At 37.0% G+C, this 22827-nt stretch overlaps 1 protein-coding gene across 1 annotated transcript; it reads right to left on the reverse strand.

Moving 5' to 3' along the window:
• Positions 1 to 4307: 4307 nt before the first annotated feature.
• LOC134653713 (uncharacterized) lies at positions 4308 to 8176 on the reverse strand. The gene is made up of 2 exons (XM_063509106.1): positions 7450 to 8176; positions 4308 to 6682 (listed from the first exon to the last, which is right to left on the reverse strand). Exons 1-2 carry the CDS (start codon positions 7505 to 7507, stop codon positions 4308 to 4310), a joined length of 2433 nt encoding a protein of 810 aa, XP_063365176.1. The 5' UTR covers positions 7508 to 8176.
• Between the last annotated feature and the right edge of the window lie 14651 nt (positions 8177 to 22827).

Here is a 22827-nt window from a genome sequence, read left to right on the forward strand (position 1 = left end):
TGTAATTTTCGTATTTTCTCTCGTGTAAAATTACAACTGCTGATTTGAGAAAATCGAAGCGTGCAAATAGTTCATTTAAACACTTTTTTCACCTAAACAGTTACAATAGCGGTGCGTCGCCCAATTTAAAAACATAATTACAATGATCAATTAACCACACCACTTTGCCGTCATCACTTTGCACAACCATCACTAAACGTGTCAACAAACACTGTGTGTGTAAGGATGACTTCGTTAATCATGCAACATTCACTAGGCAAACTACTTGTCGGATTGATTGGGATTGTCAGCTGTTAATCACAACGCTACCCAGTCTATGCATGACCGTAAATCAAGCACATAGGTTATATATTAGATGGACCAGTAAATGGGTATATGCTTGGGAATTCTATGACAATTTTTATTTTAGTAAAAATGTAATTTTTAAAATTGAATCATTGTAAATTGTAATTTTATATCTAGGAAACAATTCGATTTAGTTACGACGCCTTAACGTAAATATTCCAGTGCTGGGCACTGTTCATATAGTTGCCACCTTCATTCTAATTTAATCATGCAAGAGAGTAAGACAAGCTAGGTGCCAAACTTAGGATTATGCTGTCAAACATTAGAACGTCTACCAATTTTACATTATTGATCTTTGTGAGTGCGCAATCTTCGTCAATCTCGTTGTAAAAACCATGAGCTATCAAAGAATACTCTATCCAGTTATTCCGGGAGATACACTCGTCTACGCGAAGCATTAGGAATGAGATCAATGTGTGTCTCGTCTGTTGACAGCGAACACGGGGAGTCGTGTCCACGGCCGTCGGGAACACTCGATGGGTGACAATGTGACAGACTGTATTAGGGGATAATGAGCATGTGTAGCGAGTGTCAACTTTGGTGCAATTATGATAATAACTTTAGGTAGCATAATGTGCCCTAATCGAATCGAGAATGTGACAAAGGTTGTAGACAACATTTTGTAGTTCGATTTATCGTGTTATGGTATGTCACCTATTACAATAACCACGGTAAAATATGGTAGCCACGTCATGTAACTTGTATCATTATATTGAGGTGTTTGAGGTAGGTATATAAAGAACACAGTCACAATAATAAATTCTAGGTAGGTATTTAGTAATTTTTACATTTGTGACTAAGTTTTAAGTACTATCTAGCAACAGATAGTTTAAAACAACTTCAGCACAAAATCCACAAATATTTGCACGAAAATGCTACAGCGTTACGTAGAAGGATAAAAGCGGTAAAACTTAGTTAGTTCGGTTTGCACCCCAATACCGGTTTGTACCGCTTCGCACCGCTTCGTTGCAGCGTAGCGGGATATAATTACAATAGCTTACCGAACACGGATGCGTCGAAAGCTAGAGCTGCCAAGCTAAGCGTGCTCTCTGATTACAAAATAGGTGTTACGGATTTTGAGCTTACGTTGTACGTTGGTTCGTCCGAGTAATCTCCCGCGGTTGCGCAAGCAATGGGAATAGCTACGCACGTGTACGGATAGCAAACCGGCCGAGCTAACGTTTTTTAACTGCGTAGTTTGTAACATAGTTTTCCACGTTTGAATTTTTTTGGAAAACTATTCGTTTCACACATTTTTTGGGACCAAAACATCGAGAAAAAGTGGCGCTATATTCATTTAGTTTAAGCGGGACATGACTGTTTGTAGCATAGTTACAATGTACTTCCGGTTCCTAACAATAGGTAATAACAATACCTATAGTGTATTTGGGATTTACACAAAAGTACCTAACAATTAATTAAACACGCAGGTAAGTAATAGTTATTTGTACAACAAGAGATCAAAGTTTGATATTTCTTCGAGTGCTTATTCTGCTTATGCTTCGAGTTCCTTACTACGCTCAAGATTCTAAATTAGATTCACTCGCTACGCTCATGAATCTAGTATAGAATCTTTCGCTTTCACGGGACTCAAAAGCGCACGAGATGTAAATAACTTTGATCTCGTGTAGTTCACAAAACTTTTCACCTCAGCAGTGAGAACATATTATTAGAGAACCCGAAAAATGTATTCCTTCTTCATCACTTACCTCTATTCACTCATGTTTTCTTAACATATACCAACAATTAAGTTTCAGTCACTCAGTGAGCAAAATGCGATTTTGCTCACTGAGTGAGACAAAATGTTTTTAAGTAGCAAAGTACCCTTGTTCGAGCTGCTGAGGTGAAAAAACAATTAATTTGTATGCTTATAAGATCTTTTGCCATTACCTAAGTTGAGAAATAATGCAATAAAATATTACAATGAAAATCGTATGATGTATGTATGTACTTATGTATCGTATACATAAGTATAACCGTACGGTATTAAGGCTGGCCCACGGCCCACTATTATTAGCTGATTATTTCTACAAAATTTACTGCAAACCCCGCAAATAGGAAAATGCTTAAGTACAAACTCGATTTTCTAACAACACGATGTTTCCACGAGTACGAGCAGTAAATACAGATTTACTAATACAGACTACGTGGAAAATATGTATACGTTTATGCTCTTATTACAACGGAATAAAGTACAAATGTGGATACATGTTTTTGAAGTTGACACAGTTGTACGGGGTATCCGCAAACGGTACACTTTTAATTCTAAAAAGCTCTTCGCCTGATTGACCCCGAGCCGGGGTGATATTCCAATGGCTTATTTACTGAGCGTAATATCCGTCCTTGGACGAACCAGCATTTTAACTAACATTTCAGTTTTAAACTCTCGCGTTTTGTACACATATTTAATTACACAAACGGGTCTACCGCGATATAATTTCATTGTTTTTACCTTTAATTCCGACGTTTCAGCTGAGTTGCACCAGCTGTGGTCACGGAAAGACTGCTTCTGCGGCTGTGTCTTTCCGTGACCACAGCTGGTGCAACTCAGCTGAAACGTCGGAATTAAAGGTAAAAACAATGAAATTATTTTTACCTTTAATTCCGTTTGTTTGTGTAATTAAATAACATTTAAGTTACTTTAACTTTCGCATATGGCATGTTACCTTAACCCCTCGTATGCTTAAGACACGGATCCGTGCGTGGGAATTTAAATTTATTATTTTACATGTCAAGGTCACTTTTTCAATTATCAAATATGACAGGCCGCATACGAGGGGTTAAATAACGAACTGAATAACGCAGGTCATTGGGATAAGGACACAGGCAGTGGATGTCTTGCGCCTGATATGATGATGATGAGTTAGATAAAACAATTTCAGCCTTACGCACGACCAAATCTACAGCAAGTTTTCGTATTTCAACTTACACTGGTTCTTGTGAGCTACTGACTCGTCTGCAATAGGAATACATAGCCTGCAGCGGAGTGAAGTAACATTTTAAGACTAGATAAATCTAGGGAGTCGCCCAGCGTAATGGGGTAATGGCTAGTGTAAAATTCTAAACACCCTTGCTAAAGTGCTACATTAGTTAGGGCAATCCCGAGATGGGGCGGTACAACAATGTGTTGCACTTTGTTTCCTAACTATTTACTCCTTAAGTTATGCGCGGAGCAATGTTCTTATAAGAAATGTTGATAAAGTAATCTGTAGCCGAAATATGTGGTCTTACTTACTGCATAGTAAATATTCATTTGAATTCAAGCACTTTTAGCCAAGATGACAATCATAACTATAGCGACAAACGCCAGTAGAAAAGTAATAATGTATTGGCTTGACAGATGATAATTGAAAGTCATGAAATCGTCCTATTACTGCAAATACCTACTAAGTGCAAAAATCGTGTTTCGAGATAATGACGTTTGAATGTTTGGATGTTATTTTCTATGTAAAAATATGAACAAATTTACACTGTATTTATAAATTCCTAAGCATAATTTTATCTAGTTTACTACTTACCATGCAAATAATCCAGGTTGTGTCTAATTGCCGATAAAAACAGGATTAAAATTAAATAGTCGCGCACTTGGTATGTTTTGCCTGTAGAAATACACTTTGCTATATATCCCCCAGGAAAGCATTTATGCCTGTATACCTATTTAACTCAGCTTTACTTTACAAAAAATATATCTACCAGCCACAAAATAGTAGTAAATACCTATAGGTTTTCGTGTTTTTTCGATTTAACTGATAATCGATCAAAGTATAAGAGGTTTTAGCTGTATAAAATATTGGAATTTCTTATTTAAGTCTCAATAATTTTAATGAATATTACTGATTTCAGTGTTTTCACTAAAGAAAGTAGTTGTTAGCACTTAGTTACAATTTGTTGGTATTTGAAATGAAAAAACTGAAATTTTATCAACGTATTATGGTTATTTATTCATCAAAAATGCTAGAAAGTTAACAATCGTCTTCATCACTGCTGGATTCTGATGCTGCAACATCCGGAACTCGGTCAATAACATCATTGTCACAGTTAAGCGAGCGAAACCAACCATGATACTCTTCAGGAATGACGCCTTTATCGCAAAGACTGAGTAAATCCTTTTTCTTTGCTGCAGAGATCGTCAAGGGTTTATCGTACATTTTTTTTAAACCGTGACTAAGAAATGCTTCAGGAGTCGGAGGTGGTTCCACAGAGCCAGGATTCGACTTGTTTTGGTTCCTTGTCCTGTACCGAGAGCCAGATTGGGGGGTCGCCGTCGCCTTGGTATCAAAGTTCAAATAATCTTCAGATGAGTCGTAGTTGAAGTATATTTTTGAGTCGCCTTTGACGTATTTCATTTTTTTGATCTTTAGCCAGAGGACTTTATTCCCATTGCAGTCCTTGCTTTTATTTTTCAATATAGCTTCAGCTAGACGTTTTAGGTCGTAAAACTCGTTGTATTTAAATTCTTTAACATTATAGGGATCTTTTTTTACCTTTTTTTTGCCAACATTGTACACTCCTTTCGATCTAGCATTCTTAAAAATGTTTTTCCAATCTGTCATAGAGAATACGTCCTTGTTTTTCTTAGAACTTTCAATACTGCTGTGCATTGAATCGGCTTCCATGTAAGAATGCCCCGACTCAAGAAATTTCTGTTCAATGACTTGAAGATGATCGATTTCGTTAACAGCCCAAAGTAATATAGCCGCAACGTTTTGGTTACGATTTTGACCACCGCAGGTGTCGGAGAACAAAGACACACTTGTTACGTTCGTGGAGATACAATTTGACAAGTAATGGTATAAAATTGTACCAATCTCCGCGCTTCCCTTTTTGCCATGTACTTCGGACCAGGAAAAGCAAAAGGCATTGTTGGGTAAGGCACTCTCATACACGGTCAAATTGTATACGGTCAGTTTACGCACGTAATAAAGCAAGCCAACTTTTGAACATGGTATTTGTAATATAGCTTGCAAATCAAAAGACACAGATAAAAAGGTTGGATCGGTCCCTGCTCTTTGTTTGTCTCTTTCTTTTTCAGCCTCGCATGCAACTTTTCTTTGTATGTGCTCGCTATAGGTCGTTTCCAGATCAGCTTTATCTTTATCTTGTGCTGAGGTGTACTTGTTACATGCCTGACACTGGTCTTTTTTTGGGACAAAGAAACTCAAGTTGAACTGAGTCGAGAAAATTCTGCGATAAGTTATTGCAGACACAGGATTGTTGTTTTCATACTCTAGCAAATAAAGTTCATGCATTTTATTCACTGAAAGTGTGCTTTCCAAATATTTACGTTTAGATTTTTTACGAATATAATGTCCCTCCATTGTAGGAAAGGAAGAAATGTGGTCAAGTACTTCTTGCACCTTTTCTGGGGGAGTTTTATTTGGCGGAACATGATGTCCTCGTCCATCAGCACCGGAGTAAAATCCAAGTTCATCTCGGTTTTTAACAGCGTCACTGAGTGTTGCACTTGAGATGCCTAAAGCAGAGCAAAAGAATTTCTGACAAACTTGTCGCTTCTCTGTGCCTAAATCAAAATAACACTTTGTAGTGTAAGGTCTAGCTGGTCGTTTTCTCTCTACCAGGATTTTCTTTGGTGGCTGGACTGTAATACGAGCCAGTATAAAGTTTTTTTTGCTTACAAAGTCCAAATGCCAGTAGGTTCTACAAATTTTCGCTCGGTCTTGTTCGGTGAATGTATCTGTACATTTGAATAAGCATTTTGTACAATCAACTGTCTTAGGGACTTTGGGGGCTCTTATTTGGTTATTAGTTGTATACGACAACCCTTCCGCACGTCTCTTTTTTGCGACATTTTTTTTCCAATTGCTCGGATCGGCAGTTCGCCAACGGCTTAATGTTTTCACTTCTGCCCAAACCAACTCTAACACATCTGATAATATTAGAGTAGCAATGTCAGAGACTGTGTCATTATTTATCTCTTCATATTGGTGAATGGTGTCTGGCTCTGGTGATATAGTAAAAGATTCAATGTTTTCCTTAGCATTGGGGCCTAATAAGTCCTGCAACGTAATTAAACCACCATCATCATCGCTGTGGTTGCCAGGAGACCGCTGCTGGTCCTCTTCGTCTGGATGGTACGTAGGATCGTTATCAGAAAAGTCGCCGCCGAATAATGACGACTCTGACTCTGATGTCGTTTCCGAGATTCGCCTTGCAGGCAATGTTATTTTAGTCCGTGGTAGCTCTTGCTCCGACTCTGGCGTGCTATCATCGAGAAAAATATTATCATTAAATATCTGCTGCATCTGATCAGCTATACGTTCTTGTGACTCGTCGAGATCTGAAGCCTGGCGTTGTTCGTACTCCTGCTCGTGTTTATCTGCAAAAAAATACCCTGACAATTTATTATTATAGATATACCTACTAGTGGCTCTGTGAGCTGTAGACCTCGCGTTATGCTTAGAAAATGTAAAAGTTAAAAATAATTAGGTCGTTGAGTCGTTATATAAAATTTGTAGATTATACAAGTCAGTTACGGCTACTAAACAATAATTAGGTAAGTATGTGAACAGTATTTATACGCAGCAGTAACTTACCGTGCCGCAGTACTTGATGTACAGCGCGTGCACTTGCGGGAAGCGGCTGATCGTCAGCTGAAAAATAAACGTACAGATTAATTTAATACAAGTGGCCAAAAATACGTTGACTAAAATTTTTCACACTTACAGTGTAGTGCATAATTATTCCAAGTATCCACCGGCCGGCATGCCCAAATACTCAAGAAATACCGTAAATTAAATTAGTCAGATACAGGCAAATTATATACATAAATAAATTGATATATAAATATTAGGTAAAGACACTCGGGGTTTGCATATAAACACAGAAGTAGGTACCTACCTACTTACATAGTCAACCGGCCGGCACGGCACGCAGCGAGCGCCTTGGATATTTGAATGACCTTGTACCTGCCTACATCCCAGGTATATCCTCTTTGCAGAACTATGCAAGTCTATTCTTTATTAGAATCTATAGTATATATATACAACAGTTAAAAATATTCATTCACCGGCATAAACGTCTCGAAAATACACACATACTAACCTCAAATTTAAATTTAGGCCATAATTAAATAATATTACTTACGGTTTCCATCCTTGTCTTTCGTGGCCATTCTAACGAGTCTTCTACTCCTGGCACTCATTTTTATTACACAGTGTCATTAACTTAGGATTCTAAACAAATTATTCACAACAATTATCAGAGCATCAAACGTTACATCGGCGCGTGAGTCGCAACTGAGTGAAGTTAGCTACGGTGCGAAGCTAGTATTAAGCGCACTTAGTTCATTCTGCCTGTACAACTACATGTTAACATTGCAATAAAGTTACATGCAAACCCTACTAAGCCGTTGTACATTTTTTTGGCTGAATGATATTGCAGCTTAATGAATACGTAGATCTTCAGACAAAACAATATAAAGATGTTTAGTATATTTAGCTTGGCATAAAATAAATAATTAGCTGGATAATCTTTTACGCAAATACCAAATATGTATACATAGAAGATACTTTTAGAATATACCACGGATATAATTTCATAAAATGAGTATGCAAAAACACATTAAAACCTGGTTACAGTTTTTACTTGGAGGAGAACACATGAATCATTGTGCTATGATACACATTTCAATTTCTTCCAGTACATAATGCTACCAAATCATCAATAAGTTGCCTTACGCTCGAGCTATCTTCGGAACGAAAGGTAGTATCAAAAAATGGGTTTTACCAGTTTGTAGAGCTTGAAAAATTAATTCTAATGGTCTAATAAAACCACTTTCGTCATAAAGTCACTTAACAGGTATTTGCAGTAATAGGACGAAATCATTACTCAATTTTAGAGTCTGTGCGGAAAGAGAAGAGTCGTGGCAGAAACGGGAACTAACATTTTCAATTTTATATGGTAATCAAACCTATGACACCTATCTTGTAAAAAGTAAACAAACTTCTGTCATTGTATATTTTTATTAACAAAAACCGCAAGTTTTATGTATAAAATATTTTCAAAACACGATAAAACCGTATATAAAGCCACAAAGAAAATTATATTTAACATTGTTCGGTTTTGTCAGCGGGAAGAATCGGCTAAAAGCCAACTATCGACTTACAAAAATTCGCGGAACGTGTTTCCGCTATTCACGGGTATTGATGTTGTATTTAATATTCAATAATTACCTATTTAATAAGCCGCCTAAGTAACTTGTCTCCGGTACATAATCAGTAAGTATATTCATTGAAAATATATTTATTTTTATAAATATGCAGGTCATTCATGATTTTTAAAATAACTGGCAAATAGTCTTGATACTTGCCATTTTATGCATATTTATATGTAATTTTTTTTTCAGGATTGAGTAAAAGTACCTACGGTATCTCGAATAAAAGACCGAAGCTAGCTCAAACATAAGTGACATTTTAATTCAGACTTCGATTACAAAGAATAAAACGTTTTGTAATAAAATATGTCTTTATTTGTAAGTTCGTTTACTAGGTTCTGTTAGTTACGAAAGTTTGTGGTTACGAAATTATATTTCATATTTAGCAGTGACTTTTCGGCGAAGTAAAATATCTTGAGATGAGAGAACCGGACATACCCCAATAAGGCCTACCTACCTACTTATGCTCTATTTTTATATCCCAGATAGTAAAATTACAGTTCTATTGCCCAATTTCTACCCGATCTACCCGGTTTTGTATTAAAATAACTGTTGGACTGCACAGATTAGGCAGTACATAAATGAGACTCTATCTTGTTTGGTACTAAAATGACAGTTGCATTGGGCAGATTCTTAACTAGTTTTAGCAGTTTTGTCAATCGCACTGTCACTTTTTAGTATCAGAGACATAAAAACAAGAGTGTGTTTTAAAACGAAAACTAGTGCCTGCGCTAAATTAGAGGATTGAGTTGACGAGCCGACACAACCACAAGGCTCCGTTTAGAAAGCCGTGGCAAAAAACCGGAACAAAAGGGATTCAAGTATCATGACCTCTAGTGTCGTACTATAATCACGTGACCAGTGTTGTCAGCATAGCAAAAACCATAAAATAGCACTGGAGCGCCCTCAAATCCCACGACTCTTCTCTTTCCGCACAGACTCTAATAAGTAACTATTTATAAATTATAAGTGCTTCATAAACCAAGTTGGTACGAAATCCTAAACCGAAGAGAAAATATACCTTTTCGATTGATCTAATGATTTATGACTTTTTTATTAGCATCTAATTTCTCTTGGACCACGTGAGTGATTTTCCAATTTTGCATATTATTTGCATATGTTGTATTTTTATAATTATGATTTGGTATAAAATTCAGAAATGTATTTATTATTGTAAGTACGATATACATATTTGGATCCAAAGGTATTAAATATAACCCCTGTTATTTCAGAGCACAAAAAGGTTGAGTAATATTCATCAGCAGCGAAGTATCTTTATGGTCAATTCTCATACCCGCCGCGCTGCCCCCAGGTTTCACAGGCCATCAAAGTGTTGCTATATATACAGATTTATATGTATTTCTACAGATTTTCGACCACTTTTCGACCACCGTCATAGGTATACTATTATGAGGTGTCATAGGTAGGTTGCATATCAGGTGATATGCATTTGAAATTATCCCTGCGCTGAAAATCGAACTCATCATCATGACGATTAATTGAAATTTAAGCTCTAATTTAACCAGCTCGATGCGTGGATAGTTAATGACACAAACAGAAAGTTTTTACACAGATAGTGCCCTCCACAAAAGGAGACTCACATCCTTTGGTTACCTACGGGCCCGGCCACATGTCAGCGGTGCCGCGCTGCGGCGCCGCAAAGCGGTGCGCGGCGCCGCGCGCGGTGCCGCAAAGCGGTGAGTTTCGCCGCGCGCGGTGCCGCCGAGCGGCGTGCGGCGCCGCAGATTTCTGCGGTGCCGTGCCAGTATTTTCTTTTGAAATGATTTGCATCTTCATTCATTATACGAAGATATGGGTTCACCCAAAATTTTCTTTTCAATTGTTTTTTTATTTCTGCGCCTTCTTCGCGCTGGCAGTACACCGAGAAATTCAGTAAAATGCTGCAAATGATGTTAAAGGTACGATACGATACGATTGATCGGTACGATTGATCTTTAGGATATTTGAAACAATTTGACCCGAAGCACCATTAAAAAAAAACGAGATGAGTTAGCTTTTTTTTGTATGGAATTTAAAAAAAACTGTTTTGAAACCTATCGTGTGTGGTATTAAACGAAAGGGCTTTCTGAGCGGATTCGAAAAATATCATATCATTACATTTTAGTCATTTTTTTAGGGTTCCGTACCTCAAAAGGAAAAAACGGAACCCTTATAGGATCACTCGTGCGTCTGTCTGTCCGTCCGTCCGTCTGTCACAGCCTATTTTCTCCGAAACTACTGAACCAATAAAGTTGAAATTTGGCACACATATGTAGGTTTGTGACCTAAAGACGAACATGTAACGTAAATAAATGAATTTTAAATATGAAGGCCACTTTTGGGGGGTAAAAGAGAAATTTAAAAATAAAGTTTTTCAAACTATATCGTGTTACATATCAAATGAAAGAGCTCATTTTGAGAATCTCAAAAATATTTTTTTTATAATTTTAAGATAAATAGTTTAGCAGTTATTCAAGAAAATAGGCAAAAAATTACCATTCCCCCCCTTTATCTCTGAAACTACTAGGTCTAAAATAATGAAAAAAATACACTAAATAGTTCTTAACCTATAGATGACAGGAAAACCTATTAGAAATGTGCAGTCAAGCGTGAGTCGGACTTAAGTACTAGTTTTTGATCCGACCCCTACGGGTTTTTTAAAGACATTTTACTCACTTTTCAATAAGTTGAAATTTGGCACACATATGTAAGTTTGTGATCCAAAGACGGACATGTAACGTACACAAATGAATTTTAAATATGGAGGCCACTTTTGGGGGGTAAAAGAGCAAATAAAAAAATAAAGTAATTCAAAATATATCGTATGTGTATCAAATGAAAGAGCTCATTTTGAAAATCTCAAATATATTTTTTTTATAATTTTAAGATAAATAGTTTAGCAGTTATTCAAGAAAATAGGCAAAAATATTACCATTCCTCCCCTTTATCTCTGAAACTACTGGACTAAAATTTTGAAAAAATTACACTAAATAGTTCTTTACCTATAGATGACAGGAAAACCTATTAGAAATGTGCAGTCAAGCGTGAGTCGGACTTAAGTACTTAGATTTTGATCCGACCCCTACGGGGTTTTTAAAGACATTTTACTCACTTTTAATGAAGTTAAAATTTGGCACACATACCTATGTAAGTTTGTGACCCAAAGACGGACATATATGTAACGTAAACAAATGAATTTTAAATATGTAGGCCACTTTTGGGGGGTAAAAGAGCAAATTAAAAAATAAAGTTTTTCAAACTAAGATATCGTGTTACATATCAAATGAAAGAGCTCATTTTGAGAAAAGTTTGTAAATTTCTGTACCTAAAAGTGTTTCAAAATAAAGTTTATTAATTTAATTATTAATTAAACTTTGGAATGATCATTTTAAGATACGAGTAAATAGTTTAGCAGTTATTCAAGAAAATAGGCAAAAAATGACCCTTTCCCCCCCTTTATCTCTGAAACTAGGTACTGGGTCTAAAATATTGAAAAAAATACACTAAATAGTTCTTTACCTATAAATGACAGGAAAACCTATTAGAAATATGCAGTCAAGCGTGTCGGACTTAAGTACTTAGTTTTTGATCCGACCCCTACGGGTTTTTTAAAGACATTTTACTGACTTTTCATTAAAAAAAACATATTGTTAAAAATTGTGTAATGTGCGGAACCCTTGGAACGCGAGTCCGATTCGCACTTGGCCGGTTTTTTTTAATTATAATAAAAATAATTTTCAAAACATACCAAGTTTGGGCTTCTCCAGATACAATACCGTTCAATATTTTTTTACCTCAAATTATACCTAATATCCTATGAGGATATTAGGTATCTAACACTAAGAAAGCCATTTTGAAAATAATTACATGAAGTACTTTTTTTTTTAAATTTTCAATTTTACAAAGTGTGATCTATGAATCTCTCAATTAAATATTTAAATAGAAAGCATAAAATTAATATAAGTATAACGGTTTTCCAGAAAGTCGCTTATATCTCGGAATCTATAAGTCGTAGTAAAAATTATTTATGTAAGAATTAACTGAAAAATCTCACCTTTAAATCCCCCCCCCCTTTCCCCGAGTTCTCCACCCCCCACTCATGAGAACTTTTTCTTACTTAAAGCTTAGATATTACCAAAGGAACATGTAAACCAAGTTTCAATACTCTTATTTTACCCGAATGACATTATGAGTATAATTCGGCAGGGGTATTATTACACTTTGTAAAATTGAAATAGTATTTTATGCAACCGTTGTTTAAGAGGAGTCAAAAAAGGCGAGTGGCGTGAGTAACAATTTGAGGCGAAGCCGAAAATTGTTAATAAAGACGCCACGAGTATTTTTTGACTCGGTTAAACAACGTTGCATACAATACTTTTTCTACGACCAAGCACTTACTTACTTTGAAAAAAAAAAATGTAAATTTAACAAATATTTTTCATTCAACAAAAATAATACTTTAAACAAGTGGAATCATATAGGACATATATGTAGGTAAACAAACCAAAAGTATACAGCTAAGATACGCGACCCGGCCACCGCGCCCCGCGCTCACGGCCGGATGGTCAGCGACACCTTCTAGTAACTCATGAGGCCCTGGTACTTGCTCTTAGTTAAATTACAATTTTGGATAGTTTTTTTTTTCTCGATTTTGGCCACAGTAGCCTATGGAGACTAACAAGCAACGCTAAGCGGTGTTCGTAGTCTATGGATCTTGCTATATTACGGGTGTCACATGCGCGTTTCTGACTTCTGAAGGATTTTTATTGTTTCTACTATAGAACCTAATGAATATTTTGTAAATTAGCAGCAATGCACTTAGTACTCATCAATCAATTAAAATTAGGTTGCAACAAATATTTTTTAAGTGGTGATTACACGAAGTATCGTTAAAGTACCAAAAGGATACTGCGTGTATGCACAAATACTTTTTTGGGGAATAGACTAAAGACTTGTCTTGACAACTATAACATAGGGGTTTAAAGGTGTGTGTATGATGACCTTTTAAATGACAAATAAAGGTACGGGAGTAGAAAAAATTAAAACAAATATACTAAATGTAAATATTTTCAAAATTGCTTTATTAGAATTAGATATGAGGATATTAGGTATAATTTGAGGTATATTTAACAAAAAAAATTTAACGGTATTGTATCTGGAGAAACCCAAACTTGGTATGTTTTATTATAATTTATATTATAATTTTAAAATATTTTTATTATAATTTAAAAAAATGACTTAAATGTAATGATGTGATCGGCTCAGAAAGCCCTTTCGTTTAATACTACACACGATAGGTTTCTAAACAATTTTTTTTTAATTTCATACAAAAAAAAGATGACGTCATAACTCCTCTCGTTTTTTTATTTGTTGGTGCTTCGGGTCAAATTGTTTCAAATGTCCTAAAGATCAATCGTACCGATTTTGATACCTTTAACACCATTTGCAGCGTTTTTTGGCGAACCGCTATCGCTATAACAACAGCAAGAGCAGAACACGTGTGAAGGGATCCATGTCTGATTAAACAACTGGTAGTCGAATTTTATTCTTTACTATGCAGCGTGGCATCGCACGCGGCGCCGCACGCCGTTTGGCGGCACCGCGCTCGGCTAAACTCACCGCTTTGCGGCACCGCGCGCGGCGAAACTCACCGCTTTGCGGCACCGCGCGCGGCGCCGAGCACCGCTTTGCAGCGCCGCAGCGCGGCACCGCAAAATTTTGCGTTGCGGCGGGCGTCGCCGCAGATTCCTGCGGTGCCGCGCCGCGCGGCGGCGGCGGCGCCGCACCGCTGACATGTGGCCGGGCCCTACTTTGGGCAATAATACACGGGGACAAGGGGTGCATTAATGAACATACCTGTATTGATTTATTACAAGTTTTAGTTTAGATTCTAGTGGGTTCATAGTTTATTTGGTTGAGCGTCTGGCAACACTGCTGCCTACTTGCAAATGCCGCTCGTTCCGCCGACGAGACTGAAAGCCCGTATCCGTAAACATTATATTTCGGTCATAAAACATAACAAGCTTATAAAACCGCAACATAATCGCGAAGGGTCCCCGACTGAGGGTCCCCTAGGAACCATTCAACGTAGCTCGCCCCGAAAATTACTCGGCCTGCGTAATTTGAGCTTTTTTCTTTTGTTATTCTTTAAGGCCTCCCGAGATTCGCGACGTTATGATCTCATTTTGAGTTATGAGAAAAAACTCTTAGGAGGTCCCGGCCCGAGAATCATTGTCCATAGGATTAGGTGCTTACTGGGAATTCTCGCTAGTTTTAAACGGAAAATTGCCCGGAGCTGTAATTATTGTTTGTTTCGCTGTCGGCCATGCTTTTGATAATTGCCTGTGATGAAGTAATGCTGGTTAATGCTTAAGTGGAATACATTTGGTGTCTTTAGCAAAATAGAATAAGCCAATGGTGTTATTTAAAACGAAAAACTTTGAACGTGAAACATAGTCTGATCTGATGGATGGATACGTCCATATGGGCAGAAGATGACGGATGTTTATTGTTTATGATGATGATGATGATGATGATTCTTCCGGCCGATTTCGGCCATGGCGACCACTACGACTCCTAGTTTGCTCTGCGCTCGTGCGCCCGAAGATGGCTGACGTAAGTAGTTATTGTTTATACTAAAGATACAACGACGAGTTGCACTATAACCACTCATTTGCACTGGTTTTGCAATGACAATGACAATGGATTGACCACATCATATTTGATGCACTTCGCTGCACAGATTTAGCGCAGAAGGATGCTAATTTGAAAATTAAGAAAAATATTCTTTCTTTGAGAAAAACATCACTATACTTCTCGGAATCGACGTTTCTCTTACTGGAAAAATAAGGTGAAGTCCAACTACTAAAGTTTCGCTAAAGTCGTTCTTGCACCGCATCTGAACGACACCGTGGGGCGACATTTTGACCAGTTTTTATGTCTCTTATATTTACTTTTGTTCCGACTGTGCTACCTTGTGTCGTTTTCTTTTCTAGAGGTTCATTACGATGGTATAGATCGCCCCTACTAGAGCCCGTCTTGTGTTTGCGCTCATCCCTTGTATCTTATTGCATAAACACTAGCGAGCATAACTTAGTCGGGTTAGAAAAACTACTATACCGCGAGGCTAGTAGTTGCATCTATCTTTACGAGCTGTTCACCCGTAATAAAATGTCAAAAATAATTAATGGGTCGTACCTGGTTCAACAGATCTCCATTGCAGTGCAGCCAGGAAACGCTGCAGGCATCATCATCATCTGTACGATGCAGGGTGAAGGCGCATATTAGACGTTTTTTAGTTTATTATTACTTTTAATTATTATGTTATTTATTATTAATGTTTGTTTATTAATTAATTTAAGTATTTAGATATATTATAACAAATAAATTTAAGCACATTGTTGGATAGAACCTTCCTCCAAGAATCTCCATATGTTGATTTACCAAACGCCAGGGGAGTCAAGCCTTATGAATAGCAAATCCAGTGCATCGTCCAATATGCTCCATCTAGCGATACTTTAGTGTTCACGTTCAGTGTGATGTTCATTTCGGTCGCAATTAAGGATCTTGCTGTGCATTACCCGCAGATGTCGGACAACGAGAGCGCTCCACGGAACAATTGTTCTCGAACAGTTTAAATAAGTTAATCAACGGTTTGTTTACTTTCAGGACATCATTGTCTGTTGTATTGTATTCTGACTGTATTGAAACATATGTATGAAACACTATTTAAATAAGTTTATTACTTGTATTTACACTAGAAGCTTAACATAATTATATTAATACCCATTAATTAATAGGTATTAATTTCCAGTATTTAATAATTTATAAATTTCAAAGGAAAACTCATATTTATTTTTGCGTCATTAATACTCATTATCAATTTAGCATTAATATTAAATTAAATTTTTATTTCGATATAAATATCATAGACCAAACTAGTTCTTCCTAGGACAATACAGTTAAATTAAGTTGATGATATTATTTTAAATGGCCGTAACATATTGTCTATCAAGACAAGTATATAACCTAGAATAGTCATTGAGTATGTAACATCACCGTAGGAACTAGGAATCCATATCATGAACGATCCCATTACACTAACACAGACCTCTTCTCATCAAAAAGAAGAGGGCCGCTAGTCGGCGCTCTAGGTTAGCATGAGGCCTATAGCCCATTCGCTTTCATCCACGGGCCTCTCGTGATCTCTATCACTTATAAACTACATATAATATCTTCACGACTACTTAGCCTTTGTTCGGACATAGGCCGAGTATTCAGGTCAACTGGTTCGCAAATATTTATTCCCATTGTTGGGCGCTCGCTGTCCCCGCCGCGCGGCTGAAAGCTGCAAATCTGTTGTAACAGCGACTTAACGGCCTGCACTTTCGGGCGCTGGCGCAAGGTACAAGATCTAGCGGGCTAAGTCTGGCCTGATTTTTGAATGCAGGCACATGCCCTTTCGCTTCTTGGACGTGAAAATTATGATGCAGTATGCCTATATCGTGTCCCACTGCTGGGCAAAGGCCTCCCCTTTCTTCCGCCACTCATCACGGTTTGTTGCATGTTAACAAATTTGTACAGATTGTGAACTTAATACCTTAAGAGCCCATCAACGTGCACACTAGCGCTACTGCTAAATAATCGTGATTATTTAAATTTAACGAAATATATTTAAAAAAGGGGGCCGCCTCGTACTGTATCTTGTATTAAAGTACCTTTTGAATACATCAATCTATTCGTCAATCTATGCGTCCTAAGTTAAAACGGCCGTTTTTGTTTTGAGTTCAAGTACGCATTTTAACTGGTAAGTTTTGAATTGGCCAATGAAATAAAGGAAAATCCGCAATAAGAGTGTTTTTGTGCATGTAAATACGTGAGTACTTAGGTAAAGGTCGCGACTAATCGCTTGATCGGTTAACCCAAAAACGGATCACGCGTGCGCTCCCGCCAGTAACTCGCGCCAGCCACCAGCCCTCTCTCGGTAAAAGCACCTCCACGCGTCCAACGGGCCGTCCACTAAAATTACAGCCCACTTAAACAACAAAACTTCTGCCGTCTACAACAACTGTAAACCACTCCTTGAACTGGACTTGGCTGTTAAACAAAAAGCTCGTACGAATTTATGAAAAGAGCCATCAAATCGGCGAAAGGTGCAATGTGGAAAAGTATCCGTTATGTTTTTTTTTTTAATTTGATTTGAAAAAAAATTATATTAATTTCACGGCGATTTATATTCTGCAACTAAATATAGGTAAGTAATTTAATTAACCTGTCCTTGGTATTGTAATTAATAGGCACCTAATCATGTTAACTTAATCATGTAAGGAATATTTAATCAAATTAATTACAATATTTCGTGGAATATGCTTATAGGTACATATAATAACGAACCATGCGTTTTAGAACTAAATGAAATGGTGTATGTTATGTATATGGAAAAAAGCTCCGTTAAATATCGTAATGGAATGAAACCTTTTAAGTAGCAATTTTATTAGCCACTTATATTCGAAACCAGCCCAAGCACTTATCCTAAATAAATGCATACGAAATCAGTGGCAGCAACTCTCCCCGTCCACACATAAACCACCGAGGCAAATGGCTCGTCAATTCTGTAAAGAATTGCCCGCAAACCTTTGCTCGGTCCAGACTCTTATGGCCGTCTAGCGCCTTAAGAGCGCGACACCGGCCTGTTATCTAAGGATTTGTAAAGAAACGAGACGCAAAGCCCAGTTGAACGGAACGTACAATCCTGAAATAAGGAATTTGGTGACAGATTCCTTGCACAGATTGTGAGCTCAAGCAGGAAATGTGGTTAAAGTATTTTGTTGAAGACGTTGCCATCTATTTGATAGTTCTCTGAATGTGCTCGGCATCATTACCGTGATGATATGGGGCGGACTAAAGATTTCATCGCCCTGCTTGAGAGGGTAAAATGGCGAAAAGAAACGCCCCTAAGTATAAACTGCACCGCATGTTGATATGGAAATATGCACAAGATCGACATTGTTCGTTTCGTATTATTTCACACGCTTAACGCTTTCCAAGTTCTTCTGCTAAATGATACTACTGGGTAGGTACTTATCTAAGTTTTACCATAAAACTACCACTGATACTATAACGATTGAAGTTTGGCCATTTCAAAATTAACATACGCTCGCTCGTTTTACGATTTCGAAGACACCCGTCACGAATTGATATCTATTTTAAGCTGTAGATATATCCTGGTACCATTGATGAAACAGAAACTTCTCGTTCTCTTAACTTGAGCATGAAATGCTCTATGAAAGTTTGTATTGTCCAAAACTTTAGTAATAACATAAATTCTCAGGCAAGTATTTCTCGAGTTCCTAAAACTTTAACAAAACAGTCTATATAACAAGTTATGGGATAGTTCAGAGTTTTTACATGAAAATATTCGATATGAATTTCAGATGAAGGTACATACCGTTGTCGAACAAAGGAATTAAATATTAATACAGCCGACCGCCCTCTTACGATCGGACCCGATAAAAACTGAATCAAGGTGTCAGAAGATTTCACTTAACATCCCCGATTGTTGGAGAACATTGACATGATTTGGGAATTATTTGTGATGCGTGTCACATGAAGGTGAGTAAAAGTTTCATAAAACCATTCGCGTATAATATTTAACGTGTCTGTGAGAGTGGGATTCGGAAGCGCTTCCTTGCACATGAATATGGAGTAACAGCGGCTGCGAGTTAATATGTATGAATGTAACTTGTTAACTCGAACGTACCCGCCAGATGGCTTCGAGTCCGCCCAAATGTCTCGCTTTCGCTTCACTTTATAATTCAAAGATTTGCTCACGTCGAATAAAGCGACGTCTTCACTAAATTATTCAAGAAAACATATGCCATTTGTATTCCTTTTGAAGAATTTTGACGCTTTTCGCTGGCAATGTTTTTGCGTTGACTTCAAGTGTTTGTTGCGCTTATCCGACGATGAAATTGTAAATCGTGAAAAGGTAAGGCGATTGCGACTGTTTACTAATAAGTACATATTTGTTATTAACGCAATGCATTGATCTTGCATTGTTAAGAACGCATAAATGCACATCATAAATCTGTTGAGTCCCGTAATTCCCGCCGTATTAAAGACCGTGCCAGCCTGTAGGTAGTGTTGCTATAATAAGTAACACCGCGCATTACGCTCCCATTCCAGAAAACCAACCTATGACCACAGTATATTAACACAGTAGTCTTACTTAAAATTAATAAAATCACAGATGCAAGGAGCATTAAACATTGTGACGTGACAGCCTACAAGGCACAGTTGCCTGGATTAGAAAAAACAAGTCATTGCGATCCAGAATTCGACATCGCATGGGGATATCTAAATATCCCAAGATAGGAAAGTTACTGACATTCTCCCTATACTGTGATATCAACCTTTCGCTGTAAGCGTCGCATTTGGTGAAAAAGGAACGATGTAAACATCGACGGACGATAAATCAGAGTCCATTGTAGGGAAAAGTCGCAAATCGTAAGCAAAGCCGAGCCTGAATGCTGTGAGACCGCTCTCTTGAATTTGGCCCTCAATAAAGTCTCGCAAATAAAACCGTACTTAGGGATAAGGCTGGAATACGAAATGACACATTCTTTTTAAATATTATAGAATTAGTTTTTTTGGGATAAAAATCACATTTCCCCAAATTATGATAAAATATTCTAGATTTTATTATAAATCTTAGCTCATTTAGCTTTTTAATATAGTACCTTTTTTCATCTGAATTATTATTATTGAAATACTATATACGTATATTCGCTTAGTGTCAAACCTTAAATAAAATTAAGCTGGAAAGTATCGTGGACGTTTTCTCTTCACTATTTATCTTGTACTTAAAATGTAAAATTTAAACAAAATATGGAGCATATTTTTGAAAACACAAAAATCTACGTTCAAAAGTTCCACAAGAGAAAAGTAATCCCTAAGCGCAGAAACTTCTATTCTACCTTTAAGTAGGTTCTTCAATATGTACTTATGTGTTCATGTATATTTTTGGGCGTTTTTTTTTTGTTGTCCCCTACACTTTTTTTTTTAAATTTGGGATTTTTTATGTTATTTCTACTCAGAATCACGAGCTCTTTCTATCCTAATAGGAGAAAAAAACTCCCTTTTGCTGCTTGTTAATTTGTTGCTGTCTACACCTGAACTTGTTATCTTAATCTAATGTCGTCTACTCTGAACATGATCTACAAGTAATACGGAGTGCTCGATTATAGGTATAAGATATTGGACTTGTTGATAGGGACGTCCGATTAGATCTCAGACGCAATGGCGCGAACGCGACTCAATGCGACCTGAATACCCAACTACTTAGGTACTTAGAGACCAGCCTCAATCCAGGCTATATTTACATAATGTACCTATAAATAGTTACCTGACTAAAGACAAGTTAAGTCTTGTCTTTAGTCAGGTAGCATTTCAGGTAAAATTTGTAAGTAATTTGGTAACGAAAAAAGTTATCAATATGTTACACACCTGACCTGCAGGCGTCCAACTGGCGGCAATCAACAAAAAAACAAGTAGGTACCTACCAATGTAACAATTCAGATTTTTGATCTAAAACGTCACTATGTTGCTTGAGGATGTAATCCATAACAGTTTCAACAAAAATAACCAAGTTTATTCTTTGCGGAGGAGTGTTTTATCTTAGAAGAAAAATCTCGCCGGCATTTCTTTTTTCGCACGGGATCTAAAACAGTCGATCACTAAAGTCGTTATTGCATCTGCTGTAACTTTCCAGTTCTCTTTGTTCTGTCATTTTCAAAAAGAAATAAAGAAATTGAGAAGCATTGGAACGGCATTAGATCGAACCAACATTCTTTTTCATTCGCCTAGGCCCCGCAGGTCAGCCGGGGCCAGGCCGGGCACAGACCACTACGTTCGTGAATAAATTCGAGCAATTCCGCCGCTTTTACGATCTGAATGAAGTATGAACCCGGAACGTGCACGGGGGTTTACTACGCGGAAAATAAAAAAATCTAATGAATCCCACTTTATTGGCGTTAATAAAAACGTTATGGTTCTTAGACGCACTAGCACACCTCGTTGGAGCTTCGTTTGTAACGAGCTCAGCAAGGATATTTTTTCGACGATTCTGATGTTTGGATGTTCTATGCATGTATCGGTAGAAAGTTCTGGTTCAGCTTATATCGAGAAAAGTAAATATTTTTACCGTTCGACACTATCTTGATATATGTAAACACACAAATTAAAAAGCTTTTATGAATTTCTTTTTTACAAGGAGAAAATATGAGCATAATTTTTAACATACTTATGGCCATTTTGACCATTCCACTAACCCGGGGTTAACCGGTTAAACCTGGAGTTACCATGGGTACTAGTACAATTTGAGACTGGGTTAACGGTTTAACCGCTTTACCCCGGGTTAGTAGAATGGTGCAAGTAGCGCTTACTTAATAAGTAAATTCATCATGCCCGATTTGTTTTAGTGATGTTTTATAAAATTATATCGCTGATTCCACATATTGTGGTTTTCCTACCATATTAAATAAGTAGTTACTTCTAATGAATGAATGCTCAGATCTGTCCTAAATCACTGCTTTTTTTTTCAGTGCCAACTTATTTTCTAACAGCGTCATACGAAATTTAAATAGGGCAACGGGTTCAAGTAACGTTCCATCGAGATTGCCTTTAAAAAAGCTAGATTTGACTTAGTTTAAAATTCAAATAGCTATTGCGCATCTCAATGATTTCTCGCCTCTAGATCGTTTCTTTTCATTTGTAATTCTATCGTCTCCAAAGTAAACACAGATGTTAACTTATTCATTCGCGACACGTAACTCCGAAACTTCTCCATTAACTAAATCTCTTTTGTAATGTGCATCTAAATTGTTTTAATTTGTCATCGCATTCAATTCATCTACGTTATGTGAGCTTATTATGTAGATTTTAGTACGTTTTGCACGCACGGGGTCATAATGACGCATAGTTACGAATTATAGCAATGAACGATAATTAATATGCGGCTTTCTAGCTCGCGTTTACGTCATTAACCGAGTTAATTAAATTATGATCTAATAACAAACATTATTATTTTATTAATGGTTCATAAGTGGTAAACCAGGTATGTACTTAGGTTATTGTTTCATGCACAAAATATATACAACAATGTACAAATGGCAAGTTAATGCCAAATGGCATTCTCTACCAGTCATCCATAGGGCCAAATGGTGCAATGTACAATTGGTGCAGACTGCAGATAGAGAACAATAAGATGAATGAATTTAAAAAGGTAAACTATACTTATAGATAAACTACAC

Source organism: Cydia amplana, chromosome 13, assembly GCF_948474715.1.
Source record: "Cydia amplana chromosome 13, ilCydAmpl1.1, whole genome shotgun sequence".
In the NCBI taxonomy this organism is placed as follows: Eukaryota; Metazoa; Arthropoda; class Insecta; order Lepidoptera; family Tortricidae; genus Cydia; species Cydia amplana.

Bases quoted from the DNA above. Each gene is read 5' to 3' on its own strand.
- LOC134653713 (XM_063509106.1), bottom strand. From the start codon at position 7,507: ATGAGTGCCAGGAGTAGAAGACTCGTTAGAATGGCCACGAAAGACAAG. The intron at 6,683-7,449 runs GTAAGTAATATT...ATTTTTTTGCAG, and splicing joins GAAAGACAAGGATGGAAACC to ATAAACACGAGCAGGAGTAC.